The sequence below is a fragment of the Prosopis cineraria genome, unplaced genomic scaffold, assembly GCF_029017545.1.
Source record: "Prosopis cineraria cultivar Desert tree isolate PC_DT_omini unplaced genomic scaffold, ASM2901754v1 PC6, whole genome shotgun sequence".
NCBI classification, from domain to species: Eukaryota; Viridiplantae; Streptophyta; class Magnoliopsida; order Fabales; family Fabaceae; genus Prosopis; species Prosopis cineraria.
Genome location: NW_026555337.1, coordinates 40,922,520 through 40,945,613, shown reverse-complemented (window position 1 = coordinate 40,945,613; position 23,094 = coordinate 40,922,520). Strand labels below are relative to the sequence as shown.

The following is a 23,094-nucleotide window of genomic DNA, read 5'->3' as shown; positions in this document are numbered from 1 at the left end:
ACAAAAATAAAGAAATAAAAAAAATTGTCTACACTGGCTGGACCTTACCTTGTGAATATAGTGTCAGAATTTTTTTAAAAAATTAATTTATACACCGGGTGAAGTTCACCCATAATAGAAAAGTGTCTGAGTTTCTTTTATAGCATAAATATAAAAAATCAAAATGTTTTCTACTCCAGGTAAAGATTACCAGGTGTAGAAAGTGTCAGAATTTTTTTTTTTTTTCAAAAATTATTTTCTACACAGCATGGAGCTTAACTAATAGTGTAGAAAGTGCCTAAAATTCTTTTATAACAAAAAGAAAAAATAAAAAATTTACACTGGGTGAAACTTACCTGGTGTAGAAAGTGTCAGAAATTTTCTTCAAACAATTAATTTCTGCACTAGGTGAAGCTTACCCATGATGGAAAAGTGCTGAATTTTTTTATAACATAAATATAAAAAATCAATTTTTTTTTTTACACCGGGTAAAGATTAATATTTAAAAGTTGCTTTGTTAACAAGAGTATGTTTAGATAATTCTAAAGCCAGAATATGCATGTGTGAGTTGCGTAGCAGAGTATTTTTAAGTTGGGGTTTACAATGCTCATTCTTCACGTGAGCTACATAAGCCAAAGTACATTAGTTATATCATATTTATATATATGATTATAGCTACTAGTGTACATAGACACTAGTAGTCTAGAGTCTCTACTGTTTAGCACAATCAGTAGAAGTGAAAGAAACTTTTTTCTGGTAAAGATTTTGCTCAACTTCAAAATCAATCTGAGCCACATCTCCATAAACGAGTGATTTGTTTGATGACTCTGTGGGAATCATCACAAAGCACATCACATCATTGTTTATTAAATAGAAAAAGTTTCGAGGTTTTAAGAAAACGTTGGCTCCAGTAAAATGAACCTCAAAATTTGGAAAATCTGGATGGAGCTAGAATTTTTGTAACATAAGTTGTAACTAATTGGTACTATTAATTGGTCGGCTCCAATGGCTTGCTTTACCAAAGCTTCAACCTGGTCATAAACGCTTGGTGGTAGCTTTGTAAATGTCGTCCCATAATCAATTACTATGTTTCCATTGCTTTGACTTGTCAGCCGCACTGTTTGTTGTCCAACGGTGATACCTGTAAACAACAATGAATTGGAGAGCCATTTACATACATACATTTAAACTTTCAATTGAAAACAAGTGAACAATCTCATTAAAACGTACCTTCAATATTGAGAAAGTAGAAGTTCGCATCAGATCTGGTGATCAAGGGAGTGGAAACAACCCCATTTCCTGATATGGTAGCATCCTCCCCAAATCTTAGCTTACTTGTGGACTGATGGCCAAAAGGAGGCAAACAGTAGGAGAATTTGCGACCGACATTCCCCATTTGTGAAACTAAGGACAAAGAACCTTGAGCGAGCCCGACAAGTCCTGTGTCGGACAATCCGTAAGTTCCATTGTCGTTATGTCCACATCCAAACACTGTATTTGGAAATGAAACAGCCTTCCCACCATTGCTTGCTTCAAAACTAACTGATTCAGTGGCCAATTCTCCCATAGTGTATGAATAATTAATCCGCATAAGGATAATAATACGTACACTCGTTAGATGTTCCGCATTTAGGAAAACCAACAACTCGGGGCAGAGTTGCGCAAGGGTTTGAGGTACATGGCAGGGCCATGTAAGTGGACAAGGCGAGCATTGGAACCAAATGAGGTCACTTCCTGTGTCTAATGCCATCTTTCTACAGGTGGAGTACCAACGTATATCTTCATGAGGTAGTTTGGATAATTTGGGAGTATGTCAACATATTAGTATCATCCAAAATTTAACATCTCAATATTCTCAATAAATAATGAACAGTAGTTCTAAATACTTTATTATTAAATAGATTAATATCTATGTATAATGAAATTTAACATCATGAGATTCAAATTATTAAATAGATTAATATCTATACTTTATCATATTTATAATTCTATGAAATTATGAGGATAGATCTAAATATTCAAACACATGTTTCTTTTTCTAAATACTTAAATAGATAAATATTAATTTGAATTTGAATTCCAATATATTTGTGTGTATACTTGATCATATGAACCTAAATTTTCAGCATATTTTTAGAGTGGATGAAAATTTTAAATATATAAATATTAATTTGAATTCAAATATGAATTTCAAATAGGTAAAAAATAATTTTATATACATCTAAAAATTAATAATTCATTCTACACCTAATTCTAAACTTGAAAAACATAGTTTATATATATTAAAAAATAATAAATCCTCTCGAACCTAAACTCAAACCTAACTCCGGAGCACAAAATTATAAGAAAAATATCCCAAAGTACATAATTTCAATAAACTTAAAAATAGACACGTGGTATTTTCTTGTAGCTTTTAACCCTGCTTTTATACATATAATGATGATCAATTTACTACAAGACAACCAAGGTATGCCAAGGAAATCTAATAAAGAAAAAACATATGATATATGCCTAATACAAAGTAAAGATTACTTGCATAGTTTCACTTATAATGTTAGCAATTAAAATTTTTCAATATTAGTATTTAGAAATGGTGTATATGATTTGTTGTATGTCATCTGAGATCTTTTTTAACTAGATCCTCCGCCCATATAAATCTAACATATGGAAATAGGAATCTTGATAAGATACATATACACCTGATTTGCTTTAGAAAATAATTAATAAGTCATAGCGACTCTAAGTAATTTAATAAAGGAAAAATTACATTCAGGCCCCTTTTCAAGAAAATTAGTTACATATAAGAATAAATGTGGAATGGGCTGTTGTTAAAATAAAAACATGACTTGATTTTTTTCAAATGAGATTTGTTGTTGATTATTATATATGATTAATTTTTTTGAGAGGAGGTTGGATATAATTCTCTCTCTAATAAATCATCCTTGTAAGTATTACCTTATATTTGAAAGTTACTTTGGGAACAAACATACATTCAGATGGATAATTCTAAAACCAGAATACACGTGTAAGTGTATGTGCGTAGCAGCGTAGCAGAGTAGGGCTTACAATGTTCACTGATCACTTTAGGTACATAAGTAAACTATCAAAGTACAGTTTTTATATCAAGTACAAGTATTTGTGATTATGATTACTAGTATATATTCCCTCCGATCCTATTTATAAGTCATTTTTATCAACCTCATCAATATCAATATAACAAGGTATAAATAATAAAATTTTATAAAATTACAAGCATAACCCTCAAAAAATAAATAAATTATATAATATTATTTTTTTGTTTCTCTCTTTCATACTTTTTAAAGGTAGTTTAGGCATTTCATTTAAAATAAAATATCACTATCAATTCAATGAATTATAAAGTGAACTATTTTATCCTTCTAAAATGTGACCTATAAAGTGGACTAGCGGAAGTAGACAATACTCTGGAGCCTCTAGTTTAGGCTTATTTGTTGCAGCGCTAATGCTGGACAGAGTTGAAAGAAAGAAGATAAAAGCGAAAGAGTAAATGAGCATGCATGTTCGGAGAAAATGTTGAGAAACACAAAGGATAGAACTAGGAAGAATTGGTGAGCAAGGAAGAAGCTTGTCGTGTTCTATTTGTAGACCAGTTTGCGTTATTTTTGGGTTACACAGTGTACGGATTACCTTGTCCTGGGTTATAAGGTCTCGGCGTCGGCGTTAATATTTCGCATTGACTCATATATTGCTATATTTTCTTATGCTCATTTAAAAACTCGGCCCGCTTGTCTAAAAATTTTATCATAAATATATTAAACTAGAATATTTTACCATAAAGGTTTAAATCTTGGGAAAGAGGCTAGTTTTTTATAATGTGGTGAACTAATGTATATATATGTGACATCCCGAAAATTAAGGGTAAGATGTAAATCATATCACATATCTCTTTAAAATATAATTGAATTTATATTAAAAATTATGATATAATTAATAGAAAATTATTATAATAAAAAGCTTCGATATTTTTGTAGAAATTTTAGCAGAACTTTTTTATAAATGGAATCTTTCAAAAATTTTATAACAAAATATTTTAGACAAAATATAGTATCAATCAAGAGCTCAGCTTCTTTCAATCAGCAAACAACATATACCAATTAGTATATATGACCGGCCTTATTGGACGGTTATAATATAACCGTCCAACATATCTATTATATTGGACGAATATTTAATAACCGTCCAATAAATTATAATATTTGACGGTTAGTTTTAGAACCGTCTAATATATGTTTAAATTTTTCAGTTTCCCAAAATTTTTGTATAGACTTTGTTGGATGGTTATTATGAATAATCGTCCAATAAAGCTAATTCATATATTAACCGTCCAATATGTGCCTTTATATCAGCACCTAAGTCCAAATCATTTTCAACGTCCTCTCTCCCTCTAGTTCCAGATCTCATTTTTGTGTCTCTCCTCTAGTCTCCTCTCCTTTCATTTGGCCATTGATCTCTTTCAAGCTCTCTCTTGCTCTCCCACACCTCTCTTCTCTTTCTCTACCATCGACGACACTTCTCCCACGCCTCTTGTCTCTTCTCACGTCCCCCCATTCTGCAAGTGTTTGCATTTTCTCTTCTCATTTCTTCTGAATCTCTTGCTCTCTGAAATAATTTAAATTAGTCTTTGTATTTGATTGTTGTATGGATTACTGATTTTTGATTAGGTTTTTGGTTTGTTAGATTACATTATATTGATTTTGTGTTACTGGTGTCACACATAAGTTGTTTGATGAAATGCTTCATAGAAAAAAATAACCTTTGGCAAAAATTCACATAAAGTTTAAGTTATGGGTCACTTAAAAATACATGTTAGACTAATAATATATAATTAAAAAAGACTTATATTTATTTTTATTTTTATCTGAATCTATTGTCTATTTTTTATAAATTTTTTGTTTGAACAATATTTAACTAGGATTCTTTGATTGATGATTAAGTAGTATATGAAGTTTCATAGTAATTGAAATTGTATATAAGTACTTTTAGCTTACTCAAAATTATTGCTTATGTGTAATTTGTAGTTTTAAATAACATGTAATATTGTTGTTTTTGATGATGATGATAATGTGATTGGAATCGGGGTAAAATACTTAAAAAATTTTATTTTTATGCCGTTATACTGTCAAATTTTTGTTTGAAATTAATAATTTGGCATTTTAAGAGCCCTTTTGTTTAATTTTTTTAAATTAAAAGGAATTTTTTTATACAAGAAATTTTTTTTATTTTTTTTGAATAGGGGTAGAAAATTTCAATGAAATCAGATTTTATAAATTAATGATATATAATTTTTATAATAGTTGGGCCTATATATTAATGTTAATATTAAAATATATATATATATATATATTTTACTTGTTATTATAAGCAAAAAATGATTTTTATTATTGTAACTAACATAAAATAATTTCTAATCTTTTTAAAATATTTACAAAATAAATCACTTTTAAAACATGGGCCGTAATGTTGTTTGGATTATATATATATATTCAAATACATATGCCTAAAGAAATTATAAAAATAAATGTTATAAATTATTTATAATTTATAAATAAAAGAATTTACTTGTTGGCAAGTTTTCACATAAGATAAAATACTTACAATTAATTTAATATAATTATAAGTATTATCTTAAATTTAATTATCTTAGAGAGAGATGATGTGTGTGTGTGTGTGTAAAAGCATGTGGCTCATGATTGATTGAGTTAGTAATTAATATATTCATTAAACTAACTCTTCCAATATGATTGAGTCACCAATATCATTTCTCTCAACAATTCTTGTAAGATTGAGAGAGATTATGGGCAAGAAATGAATATCTACGAATAAAGTCACACAAAAAAAATATGTCAATGAGCTGAAGGAGTTCATTAGATTCACACTAGAGCATGAGGCAGACCATAATAGTATTGTGTGCCCTTGTGTGAAATGTGACATCTTGAAGCAGATTAGTGCGAGCGAGTTGGAAGATCATTTAATGTGCTTTGGAATTGATCATACTTATGCATGTTGGGATAAGCATGGTAAGTCGAGGGATATAATCAATAGATGCCATGGGTATAGCAATACATACGTGTCATGTGATTTCAAAACAAGCATAGACGGGAATGATCGTGTTGAAGAGATGACAAATGTTGTTGAAGAAGAACTCTGAGATTGTCCAAAAATAGTTGAGAGGTTGAAAAATGATTTAGGAACACCTTTATACATCAATTACATAGAATTCTCAAAATCAGCGAATCTCAGTAATTTAATAAATCATCCTTATAAATATTACATTATATTTAAAAGTTACTTTGGGAACAAGCATACATTCAGATAGATAATTCTAAAACCAGAATACACGTGTATGTGCGTAGCAGAGTAGGGCTTACAATGTTCATTCGTCACTTTAGGTACATAAGTAAACTACAAAAGTAGAGTTTTTATATCAAGTACAAGTATCTGTGTTCATGATTACTAGTATATAGACAATACTCTGGAGCCTCTACTGTTTAGTACAGTCAACAGGAGAAAAAGAAACTTTTTTCTGATCAAGATCGTACTTGACTTCAAAATCAATCTGAGCAACATTTCCGTAAGTGGGTAATCCGTCTGATTTTGTGGAAACCATTGTGAAGCACATAACATCGTTGGATATGAAACGAAAAAAGTTCTGAGAATTTAAGGAAAGGTCAGCTCCTGTAAAATGAACCACAAAATTTGGAAAATTCTGGATGGACTTAGCATTTGAGTAGCACAAGTTGTAGTGATTGATTTGTACTATGAATTGGTCAGCTCCAATGGCTTGCTTTACCAAAGAATCAACCTGGTCATAAATGCTTGGTGGAAGCATTGTCAATGTCGTCCCAGAATCGATGAATATGTTTCCATCGCTTTGACTTGTCAACCGCACTGTTTGTTCTCCGACGGTGATACCTGCAAACAATCACCATTAAATGAAGAGCCATTTATAATATAACTACATCATATTATATTATATTTTTTGTACTTTTAAATAAAACAAGTGAATAATCTTAGTAGAACCTACCTTCAAGATTGAGGAAGTAAAAGCTCATATCAGATCTGGTGATCAAGGGAGTGGACACAACCCCTTTTCCTGATATGGTGGCTGCTTCCCCGAATCTTAGTTTACTTGTGGACTGATGGTCGACAGGTGGCAAACAGTACGAGAATTTGCGACCGACACTCCCCATTTGTGAAACTAAGGACAAAGAACCTTGAGCGAGCCCGACAAGTCCTGTGTCGGAGCTTCCATAAGTTCCATTGTTATTGTGTCCACATCCAAACACCGTGTTAGGAAATGAAACAGCTTGCCCACCATCGCTTGCTCCAAAACTAATAGATTCGTTGGCCTATTCTCCCATAGTGTATGAGTGATCCCCATATGTATAATAATACGTACACTCTTGCAATGTTCCAGTACATTTAGGAAACTCTAATTGGCCTTGCACATCATAGTAATGGGGTAGAGCTGCACAAGGGGTTGAGGTACATGGCAGAGGCACGTAAGTGGAAGAACTTTTTTGATCCAAGAACGGTGCGTTTTGAGGGTTGCACTGTGGACAAGGTGAGCATTGGAACCAAATGAGGTCGCTTCCTGTGTCTATTGTTGCCCATCTCTCTACAGGTGGAGTACCAACGGAGATCTTCATGAGGTAGTTTACTTCATTTGGGAATATATCAGTTTCTACTAACTTCCTTGTTTCGGCTGCAGAAGATTGGCGAAGAAAGCGATTAGCTCGAGCCATGGAGCGCAACACAACGTTTTGGACAGTGGGTCATAGAGGAGTTGTAGAATGGTGACAGTGGTGAGTCACGGTGAATGAGGTCAATGCTGAAACCTTTAGGGAGCTTATTTGTTGCAGCACTAATGTTGGACAGAATTGAAAGAAAGAAGATAAAAGCGAAAGAGAGTGAATGAGCATGCATGTTTGGAGAAATTGTTAGAGAAACACAAAGGATAGAACTAAGAAGAATTGGTGAGCAAGGAAGAAGCTTGTCGTGTTCTTTTTGTAAACCAGTTTGCGTGCTTTTAAGGTTACACAGTGTACGGATTACCGTGTTCTGGGTTATAAGGTCTCCGCGTGCGCGTTAATATTTCGCATTTACTCATTATATCAATGTGCATAGACTCATATATTGCTATATTTTCTTATACTCATTTAAAAAACTCGGCCCGCTTGTCTAAAAATTTCATCATACATATACTAAACTAGAATATTTTACCAATGGGTTAAATTTTGCGAGAAAGGCTAGTTCTTTATTATGTGGTGAACTAATGTATATATCTGTCACACCCTAAAAATAGAGAGTGACCGGCATAAGAATATAAACCATATCACACATCCTTTAAGCCCTACATTAAAAAAATTTTTCATTTGAAAATATAATTGAATTTGTAATGAAAATTATGACATATTTAATAAAAAATTATTATCATAAAAGCTTCAATATTTTTGTAAATATTTCGGCAAAACCTCTCCTGTAAATAGGATCTCTCAAAAATTCTACAACATAATATTTTAGACAAAATATAATATCAATCAAGAGCTTAACTCCTTCCAACTAGTAGACAATATGTATCTAAATAAAAACATAGCAAAAGGCTACGTAGAACACCTAACTTTACTTCTAAAATAAAATATATAAATTCAAATATTTACATCAAAAGGAGATAATGCTAAGAAAAATTTCACCCGAAACAATTGTATACCCTTTAGAGGTTAGCAATAGGATGAGCATCAGCTAATGAATTTGAAACCAAAATAAATTTTTAGTAAATAGCATCCTAACAATAAATAATTAAATATGTATAAAAGGAAAGTTAAATATAATTATGTGTGCTACTAGAGATGACAATTTAATAAACTTTAACATAAAAGGGTTCTATATAACATTAAATTAAATCTTAATTCATTAAAGTATCATATCATATGCCATTATCATTTATTTTTAATAAGGCCAATATCTGTATTAAATAATTATAAATATGTCACTAATCAAAACCAATGAAAAATAGATTCATCAAATAATTAAAAACTTATAATTATAGGAACTTATCAGAACAAGTGACAAATGTGGGCACATAGTTTATAAGAGTAAATAATCGAATGCGACTTATGTCACAAAAATAAATGTGAACACAAAGTCCATGAGAGTAAGTAATCAAACGTAGCCTGAGCTACGAAATAAACATAGACACACAGTCCACAAGGGTAATACTAATCAAATGTAACTTGGAGCCATGAAATCAAATGTGGGAATTAGACCCATGAACAACAAACATGAGAACAGGCTTATGAAATTCAAACTAGCTAGTTATTAACTAAGATGCCAAAGGCTGATAGAATTATCATTAGTAACCAGTGTTTTATATAAAGTCTCTTTTAAACCCAATTTCAAACTTGCAAGAAAATAATCATTATTAAGTAAAATTTTTATTTTCAATATCGAACTCGCGTGAATCATTTTCTATATCATTTCAATATTTAATAGAATGAAATCTAATAATCAAAGTTTAAACTTGTATTTATTGATTAATGAATATTTCAAAACAGGTAAAGGTAATTTAACAAAATAAACAAGTTTAATTAACAATTTATTCAATAATCACCTTGTTGTTATTAAATGATTTGCATAAAAGTATAATATTTTTGTAAAGGAAATTTTTATTAAACAATTAATTGGGATGCTATTTACTTATATAAAATTTTCAGAATTTAAATTTCTCCTCTCAACTTTAATCAAATTTCTCTTCTTCAAAACTCCCTTGGATAGTCATGACACACAAGCAGGAGGAAGGTGACGGAACTACAACAGAAAAGAGGAGAGGAAACCCGTTACATACAAGCTGCTATGCTGTCAGTGGAGGAAGATTTTGACACTTACACGGTCACTAGTGGCGAACGGCCAAGGACAAAGGAGAAGGGGAAAGAAATCCTTAACGTTTGCACGATTACATGGACAAAGGTGGGAGAAGATCTCGACGGTTTTAAGCAAAGAAGGAAGAAGTTGTAAGTTTGGCAGGATAGCACCGGCCCACCTTTACTCCAACGACGGCGACCAGTATGAACGGAGAAGAGATCAGAGATTGAAGGGCGGTGGGGAAGGTTCTAGACGAGCTCTCTTACTGTATCAACTAACGCCAGAAACACGAGATATGACAGGAAAGAGGAAGATAAAAATCTGATCAAATAAAAATTGGAAAACTTGCAATAAAGAGCACAAGAAAAAATACAAGAAAGGGTGTAAATTTTTTTTTGTAATTTAAAACAAAATAAAACTGAACTTTTTCTTAATAGAATTCAAACTCTAGACCTTTAAAAAAATTACTAGTATAAGTTTCAATAATTTATCACTCTCTACTTGCTATAAAACTAATTTAAAATTTAGGACCACCATAACATTCTTGTTAGAAGATGTGCCTATATTTATTGTCTGATCATGTTTTAAATAAAATTACATTCAATAAAAAGATACTTATGAGTGAGGGAAAAAACTAGAAGATTTTATTATTATTATTATTATTATGAGGGCTTGTCAATTACTCTTTCTGGACCATGATATAGAGCATTTGTAACTAATAATTAACATTCTCTGAAAAAGTTAGGTAATTTCTTAAAAAAATTTACATCTTTTAAATTATACCTTTTATTAAGTATCTCATATAAGTGTCTTCATAATGACAATTGACATTTCAATGCATCATTTTTTTTTCAAACAAAGTAATTAATGAAGTAGGGATATAGTTAAAAAAATAATTATAAAAATTATACTTATATTTTGGATCAAGTAATACTTATAGAAAATGTCCTATATTGTGATCCAAAATGAGTATACGCTAGATTGAAATAACTATTACCTTGATTATCAAACATAAATAGCTTATCAAAATAAGCTGAAAAAATGTTTTTAAGCTAATTTAAGTGACGGTTGTTACATATTTAATTTATTTAAATATTTTTTGTCTACTATTATAAACACGCACACTGTAAATTTGAAAATAATACACATGCACACACACTCACATTCACAGTCCCAAATTTATGGGTCTAAAGATAATGTGGTCTGAAGAAAGCCAAACAAACGCTGTGGATTGATTAACTGTCATTGGTGAAAGATGAAAAAGTAATAAATAAGTGAGGAATGAAGGAGGAAAAGAAGTGTGAAAGATGACTGAGGAAGGAGAAAAAAAATGGAAGGTTCTGGAGAATAGTGAAAGTGCGAAGAAGCAAGAAGAAAATTAATTAAGAACTAAGAAAGAAATTGAGCAGGCATGTTTGTAGAATGCATGGTAGCTAGAGAAACACAATCGAAATGACTAAGAAATAGGAATAGATGAGTGAGGACGGAGCGTGGAAGATAACGAGTGTACGAAAGTAGAAATATATTGCGCGTTGAAGAATAATGGAGAAATTAAAATGGGAAATAGATGAGAAGTATGAATTATAGTGTGAAAGAGAATAATGCATGTTCGAGGAAATGCAAGAGAAATAGCTAGGAACAAGTGAAGAAGGAGCTTGAGGTGCTTCTACTTATAGAGAATGGTTTGCGTCATTGTTGGGTTTTAGAGTATTCTAGTCAAACGTATTCATAGAAACAGAAGATAAGATTGGATGAGAGTGAGGAAGGGCCGTGGAAGGTGCCTGTAATTGGTGGAAAGGTTTGCATTATCTTTGGGTTATAAGAATATAGTCATAGTCATTTTCATTTTCAACATGCAACCTAATCTACTGTATTGTCACACGCGTGCACACACCCAGGGTTAGTGTGTATTTTTGTCTTGAACTATTCTCCAAAAAGTATCTAGTATCTTAAAATATTTGTTGATGTAACAATTTTGTCTCTAAAGTAATTAAAATATAGTATATTTGTCTCTGATAATGCTAAATACCCCAATATTGATCGTTAAAAATACTAACTAAAACTTAAGTTTAACCAAAAATGTTACATGTTATGCTAAATAGATTCAAGTTAAGGTACATTTTTGTGCATGAACTATTTTTCAAAGTGTACTTAGTGTCCTAATTAAACTACTTACATTGTAGCAATTTGCGTCCTAAAGTAATTAAAACATAGGAAAGTATATTTAAGCTTGCACTAATATTGGACTATATCATCTAGCTAGTAGATGAAGGGAATGGTAATCATGACTTCAGATATTGATTTCTTTTGTTAATTCCTTCATTAACGGTTCAACTCCATCCAATAATGATGTCATGTTTGTTGGTAATCCTTTCTTAGAATGCCCAATAAAATTAAGAGAGAATTACTCTTAAGATCCGCACAACATTTTAAAATACCAAAAAGTCCGGTGATAACTTGAATATAGCAAATTGATAATTAATATAATAATCAATTTGTTATACTCAAGTTGTCAATGGGCTTGAGAACAATTTGGAATGTTGTACCAAGAAAAGTTTCATTTGTTATACCAAGAATCAATTTCAGATTAAAGAAGAAATGTAAACCTATTTTCCTCCTCTTCCAACAATGAAAGCAATTAAAGAGGAGGTATGCCTGTTCAATGTAAACTCCCTAAGCTTCAATTTTAACACTGGAAAAATTTTCCCACTCACGATCACCAACTGAAACAGAGGAAAGAAATAAAATGAAACCAACCCTCTTTACAACTCTTACTCCCAACAGAAAAGAAGGAAGAAGAAAGGTTTGTACGTACATGCATCAACAAAGCTGAGGAAGAATAGAGAACAAAGTGTAAGGATTGGAATTCCTACGCACTCTCACCAGGGCACAACGTCGCAAAACAAAGGAAAAGAATCTGGTGATGCAAGACAGAACAAGGAAAGAAGAAGAAGAATCCAGCAGCTACAATTGCGCGGGCCGGACACTTCACAAACACACTTGTGATGAATGGGAAGAACGAAGAGGAAGAACGTTGTCAAAGCTCTCTCTCCCTCTCACTGGCGAATGTAGATACAGTTGGGGGTGGGCAAATGCCCCCATTCAACTTGGAGAAATTTACAATTATTCATTGTAACTTTTGAAAATTTGTACCCACTACAATTATAATTTTGAACCCACTATACTCAAAATAGAACATATTTGAGTTCCAAAAAAAAAATTAAGCATTTGAAATTTCACTTAAGTTTAATAGATTTTAAATTCTTAACCTATTAAATTTGAAATTATATTATTATTTTTTGGTGATGTAAATTTGAATTATTTTTATAGTGTTTTAATTTTAGTTTTTATTATTTTTATATTTTATGCCCCATTGATCCAAGGTCCTGCGTCTACCACTGCTCCCTCTCCCTTGGTAGATACAGGACACGAGAATGAGAAGAGAGGTGGGAATAAAATTCTGATGTTATATTTTAAGAGGGGCATTTTGGTAATTTCATAGTGTTTAAAGCAAAATAAAATGTTCTTCTTGGGCATAAATTTGAACTCAAAGCATGAATAATAAGCACAATTTCCACTAAGCCACCAATTCACCTTATTACATCTACTGTAAATTTTATTAAATATAATCAAAAATATGTTATTATTAATTTAAATATTATAATTATTTTCAGGGTCATTGCATGTACTTGCTCCGGTCTTTAATATAAGACTCAAACGATTATTATTTCACATAAGACATTCATTGAGTAAGTGTATTATTTGGACCACTCACGGAATGCAAATACATACAAATATTGTTGTCAAAAATTATCAGCGATGAGAGTTACAATGGTGATCTTTTGGCAACGAATAAAGCTGTCGCACGCTAAAATTCTTAGGGGCGAGATCAATTTTTTTTTTTTTTAGTGTATATATATAGTCTGATCACGACACCCGCGGCTTATGAATTATATTCACGTAATTCTAAGTCAATCAATCAATGGCCTATGTTCTTACCAATCAATTTACTCCGAGTCAAGTCAACCTACGTACAGCATATGTATGAACTTAATTGAGCTTACAAGTAGAAGAGGTGAAGAGGGCATGTTATTATATCTTGGAATAGTAGAAATAATTCTACTTTTAAAAAATCCTACTTTCTATTTGTATAAAGCATTAATTTTTTCTGTGTCCAAACTTTGATATTCCTAACCTAACTAATTAATAAACAACCTTGTCTAGTTAATTAAATTTATTTTGAAGGTAGTTTTTGAAAATTTAAAAACCTAAACTAACGGTGTATTCGAATTAATGAGTATTCAAAATTTGAAGCAAATCTCTTGTTTGAATACATAAAAATATATGAATTTAAATTTGGTTCAAATCAAAATCCAAATCAAATTATAATTTTTTGTAATTTCAAATTTCATCTACACCTTAATCATTTAAAATTCTAATCATTTCAAACATAGTATTTTCTTCACATTTTTACTATTAATACATTTATGACTCTCATATCTTTTCTCATTCTATGTTGTTTAAAAAATAAAAATAAATTTATCATTTACAATTTTTCATTTTCATTTTGAATTTCAGTCCATCTCTCTTCTTCATTTAAAATTTTTTAAACTGCCAAACAAATGATTTTAAATAAATGAATTTCAAATATGAGATATAAAATCCAATTCCAAATCCAAATACATTAATTCAAACACTACCTAATGTTAATTGAATTCTTTAATATGTGTAATGTTAATAAACCCTTATGAGGACCAAATGGAGCAAGTCATTATCAGATATATATATATATATCCATTCAGACACGTCCAAAAACACAACTTATACAAAGGTGCGCGCGTGTGTAGCTGAGAAAAACTAGGGTTTACAATGCTTATAATCCATTCGAGCTGCTGCATCTCAGCAAGTACATATTATTCATTAAATATATGATTGATTGTACTGCAATTACTTCAGGTCTCTATTGTTTAGTACAATCCACGGGTGCAAAAGAAATTTTTCTCTGATCAAGATCATACTCCACGTCAAAGTCAATCTGAGCCACGTTTCCGTAAATGGAATTTTCATTTGTGGGAGACATGGCAAAGCAGATCACATCGTTGGTCACGAGAAGGAACAAGTTCTGTGGTTTTAAGGAAATGTTTGCTCCTGTAAAATGAACCTCGAAGTTTGGAAAATTTTTGATAGAGTTAGCATTTTTGTAACACAAGTTAAGTTTTGAGTTTTGAACTATCCATTGGTCGGCTCCAATGGCTTTCTTCATCAATGCTTCAACCTGCTCATAAATGCTTGATGGAAGAAGTGTCAAAGTCGTCCCTGAATCAATCACTATGTTTCTATTGCTTTGATCAATCTCCAGTTTTTGTTGTCCAACGGTGATACCTGTCAACCACCATTTAACTTTGACAATTCACACCACAAAATAAAGTTTCATACATAATATTCAACGTAACTTTACATGAAAAACGGCCCAAAATATGAGCATGATATGTTATTAATTCTTGATATGATACTGCGAATCTGGGTTGTGTTGGAAAGAATGAGCAGTATATATATAATGATTGAGTTTTTTCCTTTCAGAAATACAGGCCACTTCAATTATATATATATATATATACATATATCCTCTATCAAGAATTGTTTGAATTCAAGAGTTTAGAGTTTTAAAATGAAATATGCGAAAAACATATACGCATATACGCATACCTTCAAGAGTGAGGTAGTAAATGGTCGGATTATTAGGGTTGGTGATCATGGGAGTGGACACAACTCCATTTGCTGATATGGTGGCTTCTTCTCCAAATCTCAACTTAGTCGGGGCCTTCACATCTAAAGGAGGCAAACAGTACGAGAATTTGCGACCAATCTGATGACCAAGTTGTGAAACTAAGGACAAAGGACCATTACCTAGTCCAACAAGTCCTGCCACGTGGCTATTGAACGTCCCATCATCGTAATGCCCACATCCAAATACAGACTTAGGGAACGCAACAGATTGGCCATCACTAGTACCAAAATTAATTGATTCTGTAGCCAAATATCCCACCGTGTAAGACCGATCTCCATATAAATAAAGGTACAAACACTGACTCGAGTTTCCGCATTTATGTTGGCCCTGAGGGAGAAGAGCACAGTTTCTTGAGCCACAAGTCTCAGACTTGTAGGTGGAAGATTTTGTTGGATCAAACAAGGAGACATCTTGATGGTAGCATTTGGGACAAGGTGAGCATTGAACCCAAATGAGATCGCTTCCTGTGTCTGCAATACTCCATCTCTCTACAGGTGGGGTTCCAATGAAGATCTTCATGAGGTAGTTTCCATAGTTTGGAATTATATCAGTTTGAGCCAGCTCACTTATTTCGGCTATATTGTGGGAAGGTTGGCGAAAACGATTCACTCGAGCCATGGAACGCAACGCAGCGTTTTGGACGAGTTGCGACTGGGTCATGGAAGAGTTGTAAAGGGGTGATAATGGTGAGTCACGATGAATGAGGTCAATGCTGAAACCTTTTGGGAGCTTAGCGTTTATATTGGACGAAATTGATAGAAAGACTAGGAGAGCAAGAGGGAGAGAAAGATTATGCATGATTGAAGAACAATAATGCTGGAGGTAACACGAAGAAGATAGATATGAGTGAAGAAGGAGGTTATGAGGTGGTTGTATTTATAGAAAAGTTTGCGTGATCTTTGGGTTACAAAGAACTGCTGACTGTAATTTTTTTTTTAAAAAAAAAAAACATTGAAGTCAATGACAGGAACTTCCTGAATGAACGCCTTTGATTATGGGGATTTCATTTTATATTTCTTGGTTTCATAAGGAAGCCTAATACTTTCTATAGGATGAATGTCTTGCATTGATATGATAACAACTATTCAATTTAATCAAATAACCGTATGAGATTTTGTCATGATACTCAAAAAGTACCAAATTTTAAATTTTTGTCAGGGACATCATAGGCAATGAGTAGTGTTCTGATTATTGTGGGGGTTTTAAATTTTGGAAGAAAAATATATCTTGTTAATTTTCAATTATTGATGAAATTAAATGACTATAATTAGGACACTGAGTGAGTAAATTTAGGTCGCTTAGTAAATCTAAATTATCTGTGACTTGTTAGTGTTGTTGAGTGTTTTATTATTTCAAAATGCATGATTTGTAGATTGTGTATTGCAAAATATATCTTTATATATTACATGCATGAGAGAGAGAGTGTGTGTTATACACTATTTTATTTGTTTAGTTTATATACTATTTTATTTGTTTAGTTTATATAATTAGGACACTTATTGAGTGAGTAAATTTAGGTCGCTTAATAAATCCAAATTATCCGTGACTTGTCAGTGTTGTTGAGTGTTTTATTATTTCAAAATGCATGATTCGTAGATTGTGTATTGTAAAATATATCTTTATACATTACATGCATGAGAGCGTGTGTGTGTGTTATACACTGTTTTATTTGTTTATTTTATATGTGTGCGTGTGTGTTATTGTTTAATTGATTAATACTATTTTTTACTACTAATAATAAGGATATGATTATTGATATATAACTATTAAACAGAACATTTATATGTGATAAATAAGTATAAAATTTGAAAAATGACATCAATATAAATGTTTATTATAAAATTTGTGTAATATTAACTGTCAAACATTTAATCCTATAAAAATTTATGCCTTGCGTGTATATGTATATATGTATATCTTTTTTACAATTTGTAAATTTCTACATCATTATATGGAATAGTTTTATTAAAAAATTAGACTATAATATAGTTATTAAATAAATTCATTTATGATAATTATTGAACAATACAAAATTTAACTAATTAAACGAACATTGCGCGCGCGCGTGTTGGGTTTTTCAAAATTAAAAAAAAAAGTGACTCCCATAATATTTTTTGCCCTGGTGTGGTCCGTGGCTATGATCATATCTCTGAGGGGAATTATATGGAGGATTAGGGATAAATTACTTCAAAAGAAGAAAAGATAAATGAGTGAGAGATGAAAGAGCTCGTGAACATATGTCAAAGTGTATTCATGGTTAATGAAAGATGGATCGTGTAAAACATTCACGTTCTTGTCTTGACTTGCGAGTCGTTCCAAATGCTTAATTTCACACCACTAGGCTCATAACGCAATTTGTTGAATGGTGTATATGAATGAAAATTCAACCTTTTGGTTGCTTTTTTCTCATAAAATTAACTTAATACGGATAAAAACATGCACGTGGTAGATAAAGATAACAGCTAGATACTCCAATATAATGCCTCATATATTATTTTATCTTAATTATAGATACCTTCATTAACGAAACATAGGTGCTCAAGTCATTAGTTTTCAATATCATATATAGTAGTGAGCCAGTCACTCCTCAATTAGAAAATGAAGTCTTCGTTATGTTTTTTGTTTCATTTCAATATATTTTTGGCGCTTTCTATTGCTTTTATTTCTTTTGGTAGAAAATATATTAATGTTTATCTTAAAGATATTGTGTATTCATATATCTTATAGTTTTTCTAAATAATTATTTGCAATTGCAATCCCTTCAAAAGTGCAACGTTAAATTGATATTTTATCTGTTGATAATTAGTTGTTTTAATGAGCTGTTTCGGTAATATATAGAAGTAGAATTAGTCTGATTGTATTTTTTGACTATTAGAAGATAAGTTATAGATTATTGAAAAAAATCAATGTTAATATAAAATGTGAAATTCAGTTGTAAATTCCAAAAATTAAATTAGTTATAAATTAAGTTAACATGTGAAAAATAGGCTTTGATAAAATATTTACATCTCATCTTTCAAGATTTATAATTCAATCGTTTCGTATTTACAGCTGATCGTCTTCCAAAATTTATAACTGTGCTATGTTGTTGACCTAGTACAGTAAGTCATTTTGTTTATCAAGCTTTTTTTAAAAAATCAGTTAAAACATTATGTTTACTATTTTTTAGAGAAAATATGGGAAAGACATTAGAACATTAAATTTATTATTTTAAAACTAGCTCAATATTATTTTTATCAAATATTAGGCTTTCGACCCAAAAAATTAGTCATTAGACTTATATTGCACCAAAAAAAAAAAAAAGGCTATGTATCGAACGTCGGTGCAAAGTTCCTTCCTTAACTACCTGCATGGTCTTTAAATCCAACCTCCTTACAGTTTATTCTCAAACAATCAGCTTCTCTCTGTTATAAAAATATATATTATATATCACTAATCAAACTTATTTGGGTCTCAATTATCATCAATCAAACTAATGCTTATTAAGCGTCGGAAACCTATTTAATTATAGAAATTTTATCCAACAACGGATGCCAATTTGTTAAGAGTTTTTTTTCTCCCCATAAGAGTTTCGAGAATGGTCTCATTATTCTCTGTTTTTTTCTTTCCCCTCTCGAAATTGAAAGACAGGTCAAGGACCTGGGAGTACAAGGTTTTAACAGTCTCATTATTCTCTAAGTACATAAAATACTCCTATTATAATTAAAAGAATAGGTAAGATATATTATATTATATTATATTATATTATAAAATTAATTTAGTTAGTGAAAATTGACTTCAACTTAACTTACGAGTCTTAAGTCTTCACCCTACCACTTTAGAGAGGAAATTAATATGCACCTAATTCCCATGAGCTGTCAGTTTAGACAGCTTTTGATTATTGAGTTGATCTCCAAAGTCAATCAACTTGGAGCCTAAGTCATGACTGATGATCAATTTACTCCAAGTCAAGTCAACCCACGTTTGCCAAGGAAATCTAATTTAAAAAAAAAAACATATGATATATACCTAACACAATGTAAAATTTTCTGACATGGTTCCACTATATACCGTTAACAACTAAAAATTTTTTAATATTAGTATGGGAAAATGACAAATACCAACCTTGTAAAAGCATTAATGACAATTAAAAACATCAAATTATAAAAGATCACGCCTTTGTAATTAAAAACAAATAATTATAAAAATAACTCAAGAAACGTGACTCATGAATGCAAATAAAGTTAGTTGTAAATTTAAATAAAGTTAACTGTGAGTTTAAATAATTTCACAACTCACTTTACTTAAATTGTAAATCAATATATAGAAAATCAATTTAAGTGAATAAATAATTTTATAAATTTATGCATCGTCACTTATGAATTTAAATATAGTCACATGCAAATTTTATGAAAGTCACTAGTGAATTTATGAAAATTCACTTGCAAATAAATAGATAATCTCATGAATTTATGTATGTATCACTCATGATTTAAGGATAGATAAATATAAATTTAAAAAATATCACTTGTAAATATATAGAATGTTAGTTGTGAATGAATATTAATAGTCTTAATTGTAAATCAAATGATTTAGGGACCATATCGTATTTCTGAAAATCCATTCATAAGTGACACTATATAAATTTGCAAGTAGCTTTCCAAACATTCACAAGTGGTTTTCCTTTAATATGATGACGTTGTATATATTTGCAAAACTATTTATCTATTTACAATTGACTTTATATATAGTTACAAGTGAGGTCACTGAAATTCACAACCAACTTATCTTAAATTCATGAATGGCCTTCTCTTAGTTATTTTAATAATTAAAAGTATTTTAATTGCAAATAAAGATCATTATCCTTCTCTAACATTTCAATATTCCGAGGTCTTTAATTGCCATTAATGTATTTACAAGATCCCCAATTGTCATTTTTCCAATAAGCATTTAGGGCATTTGCAACGCTTCAGGGTTAAGTTTATTATTGGCGCTGAACACTTGAGCTTACAATGAGATGCGTTGGGATAAAAAATTTATGCACACGACCATGATTAAGATTAGTTTCATATATAGAAGTGGTATATGTGTGTGTTCTATCTTGTTGTAGTTAAAATTCTATCTACTCCCTTTGAATCACAATATTTGTCATTGTTAACTAATTCATGGCTTACAAAAAAAAAAATTAGTTGAAACCTTATTTTCCTAAAAATATCTACACCTTTCCATTTATATCCTTGAATTTTCCTTGTAACACTTACATAGTCTTTGAATATGGAGCATTTAAAGACAAGGAATAAAAAAAACAAAAGGGTATAAATGAGGAAGAAAACATAAAATTTACCAAATGTCCTATATTTTGAACTAAAGAGTACTTCTACAACATAAGTTATATTGTAGTACAGAGAGAGTATAAAACTAAAACCAACATAAATAATGAACTTTACACCTGATTTTGTGTTTTTTTTAAATAACAACTCATAGCTAGTATAAATGGCGCACATTTCATGTATCATCCTCATTGGGAGCAAGCATACATTCAGATATATAATTCTAAAACTAGAATACACACATGTAAATGTGTGCATAGTAAGGTAAATTTTATTAGGGTTCACAATGCTCATTATTCTTCACTTGAGCTACATAAGCCAAAGTGCATTATTCATATCAGATATATATATATATATATATATATGATTATAGTTACTAGTACATGGACAGTACTCACGAGTCTCTCTTGTTTAGTACAGTCAGCAGGAACAAAAGAAATAGGTTCTGACGATTTAAGGAAATATTGTCTCCTCTAAAATGAACCTCAAATTTGGAACATTTTGGATGGAGCTAACATTTGTACAAGTTGTTATAATTGTTTCGAAATGTTAACTGATTGGCTCCAGTGACTTGCTTTACCAAAGCTTCAACTTGGTCATAAACGCTTGGCAGAAGTGCCGTGACTTCTGACCCAGAATCAATGAATATATTTCCATGGCTTTGACTTGTCAACGGCACTATTTGTTGTCCAGCGATGATGCCTGTAAACAACCATCAAATGAAGAGCCATTTATAATATATGTTAATTATACATATCATTTGAACTTTTAAATGAAAACAAGGGAACAATCTTAGTAAGACATATATACCTTTAAGACTATAGGTAGTAATAGTGAGTGTAATCAAATATAGTGATGGGAGTGGACACAACCCCATTTCCTGATATGGTGACATCTTCCCCAAATCTTAGTTTACATGGGAACTGATGGACGAAGGCAGGCAAACAGTACGAGAATTTGCCACGACATTCCCCATTTGTGAAACTAAGGACAAGGAACCTTGAGCGAGCTTGACAAGTCCTGTGTCGAACAATCCGTAAGTTCCAGTGTTGTTGTATCCACATCCAAACACCATATTAAGAAATGAGTAAAGAGCCTCTATCATTGTTGAATCGACATCCCCCACTATCTCTCATTAAAAAACGAATTGATTCAGTGGCTAATTCTCCTTTAGTGTATGACAAATCCCTATACTTAAAATAATATGTACACTCTTACGATGTTCCACATTTAGGAGACTCTAATTGGCCTTGTACATCGTAGTAATGATGTCACACCCCAATACTAAAGATATGATTGGCATAAAATTTCAGATAAATTCTCATTTCATAAGCTGTAATTAACCAGAGATTAAACTAGGTTTTTGATATATAATTTATAAAGCTCGTAAAGTATTAAGTATCTTGTAGAAATTCCAACATAGTCTCCTCTGTAATTTAGACCTCTCAAAATTTCTATAATAGCAAACATGTCAACCAATCCAATAAAGGAGACTAGCTCCATACTAGCAAATTACATATCAGTAAAATAAAATTAGGATCTAACTACATTATAAATGAAACGCTGAGTTAACATTTCATAATATATAAAAAATATTCACATCAAAACTAACTAACACATGCTTCCACTATTCCAAAATGGCAACTATGTCCCTCAGTGATCAACAGGAGATGCAGGGTCAATTTTAATATCTGAGATTAAAGATAAAAAAAATTCATTGAGTATTAACCCAATTTACAGTTGAAGAAAATAATAAAAAGCAAATTAATGAATCAATTATAAATTTACTAAAATAATCAATTGAAAATAATATAAATGCATGCCTCATAAATATCAACATCAATAACTAGGTAAATGTATAAACCATAAATATATAAATACAAATAAAAATTATTGAAATTTCAAGTTTCCTTTCCTTCTTCTTCTTGTTTTTTTAACACATATTTAAATATCTTGGAATATATATCGCTCAATATAACATCCATATATAGTAAAAATAGCAGTTTACTTTCTGAGATTAAATTTAAAGAAAATAGTTTCAAAATTCCTCTTTCAGTAGGACTTAATCAGAACAATTAACAAGTGTGGACACATAGTCCACAAGAGTAAATAACCAAC

General features: G+C 30.9%; 2 protein-coding genes across 2 annotated transcripts; both read right to left on the bottom strand.

Moving 5' to 3' along the window:
• Nucleotides 1–6,499: 6,499 nt before the first annotated feature.
• On the bottom strand, nt 6,500–7,763 carry LOC129314177 (aspartic proteinase CDR1-like). Its single transcript, XM_054957542.1, has 3 exons — nt 7,467–7,763; nt 7,043–7,367; nt 6,500–6,930 (listed from the first exon to the last, which is right to left on the bottom strand). Exons 1-3 carry the CDS (start codon nt 7,761–7,763, stop codon nt 6,500–6,502), a joined length of 1,053 nt encoding a protein of 350 aa, XP_054813517.1.
• A 6,903-nt stretch (nt 7,764–14,666) lies between these two features.
• On the bottom strand, nt 14,667–16,483 carry LOC129312370 (aspartic proteinase CDR1-like). Its single transcript, XM_054954938.1, has 2 exons — nt 15,586–16,483; nt 14,667–15,261 (listed from the first exon to the last, which is right to left on the bottom strand). Exons 1-2 carry the CDS (start codon nt 16,463–16,465, stop codon nt 14,840–14,842), a joined length of 1,302 nt encoding a protein of 433 aa, XP_054810913.1. The 5' UTR covers nt 16,466–16,483; the 3' UTR covers nt 14,667–14,839.
• Between the last annotated feature and the right edge of the window lie 6,611 nt (nt 16,484–23,094).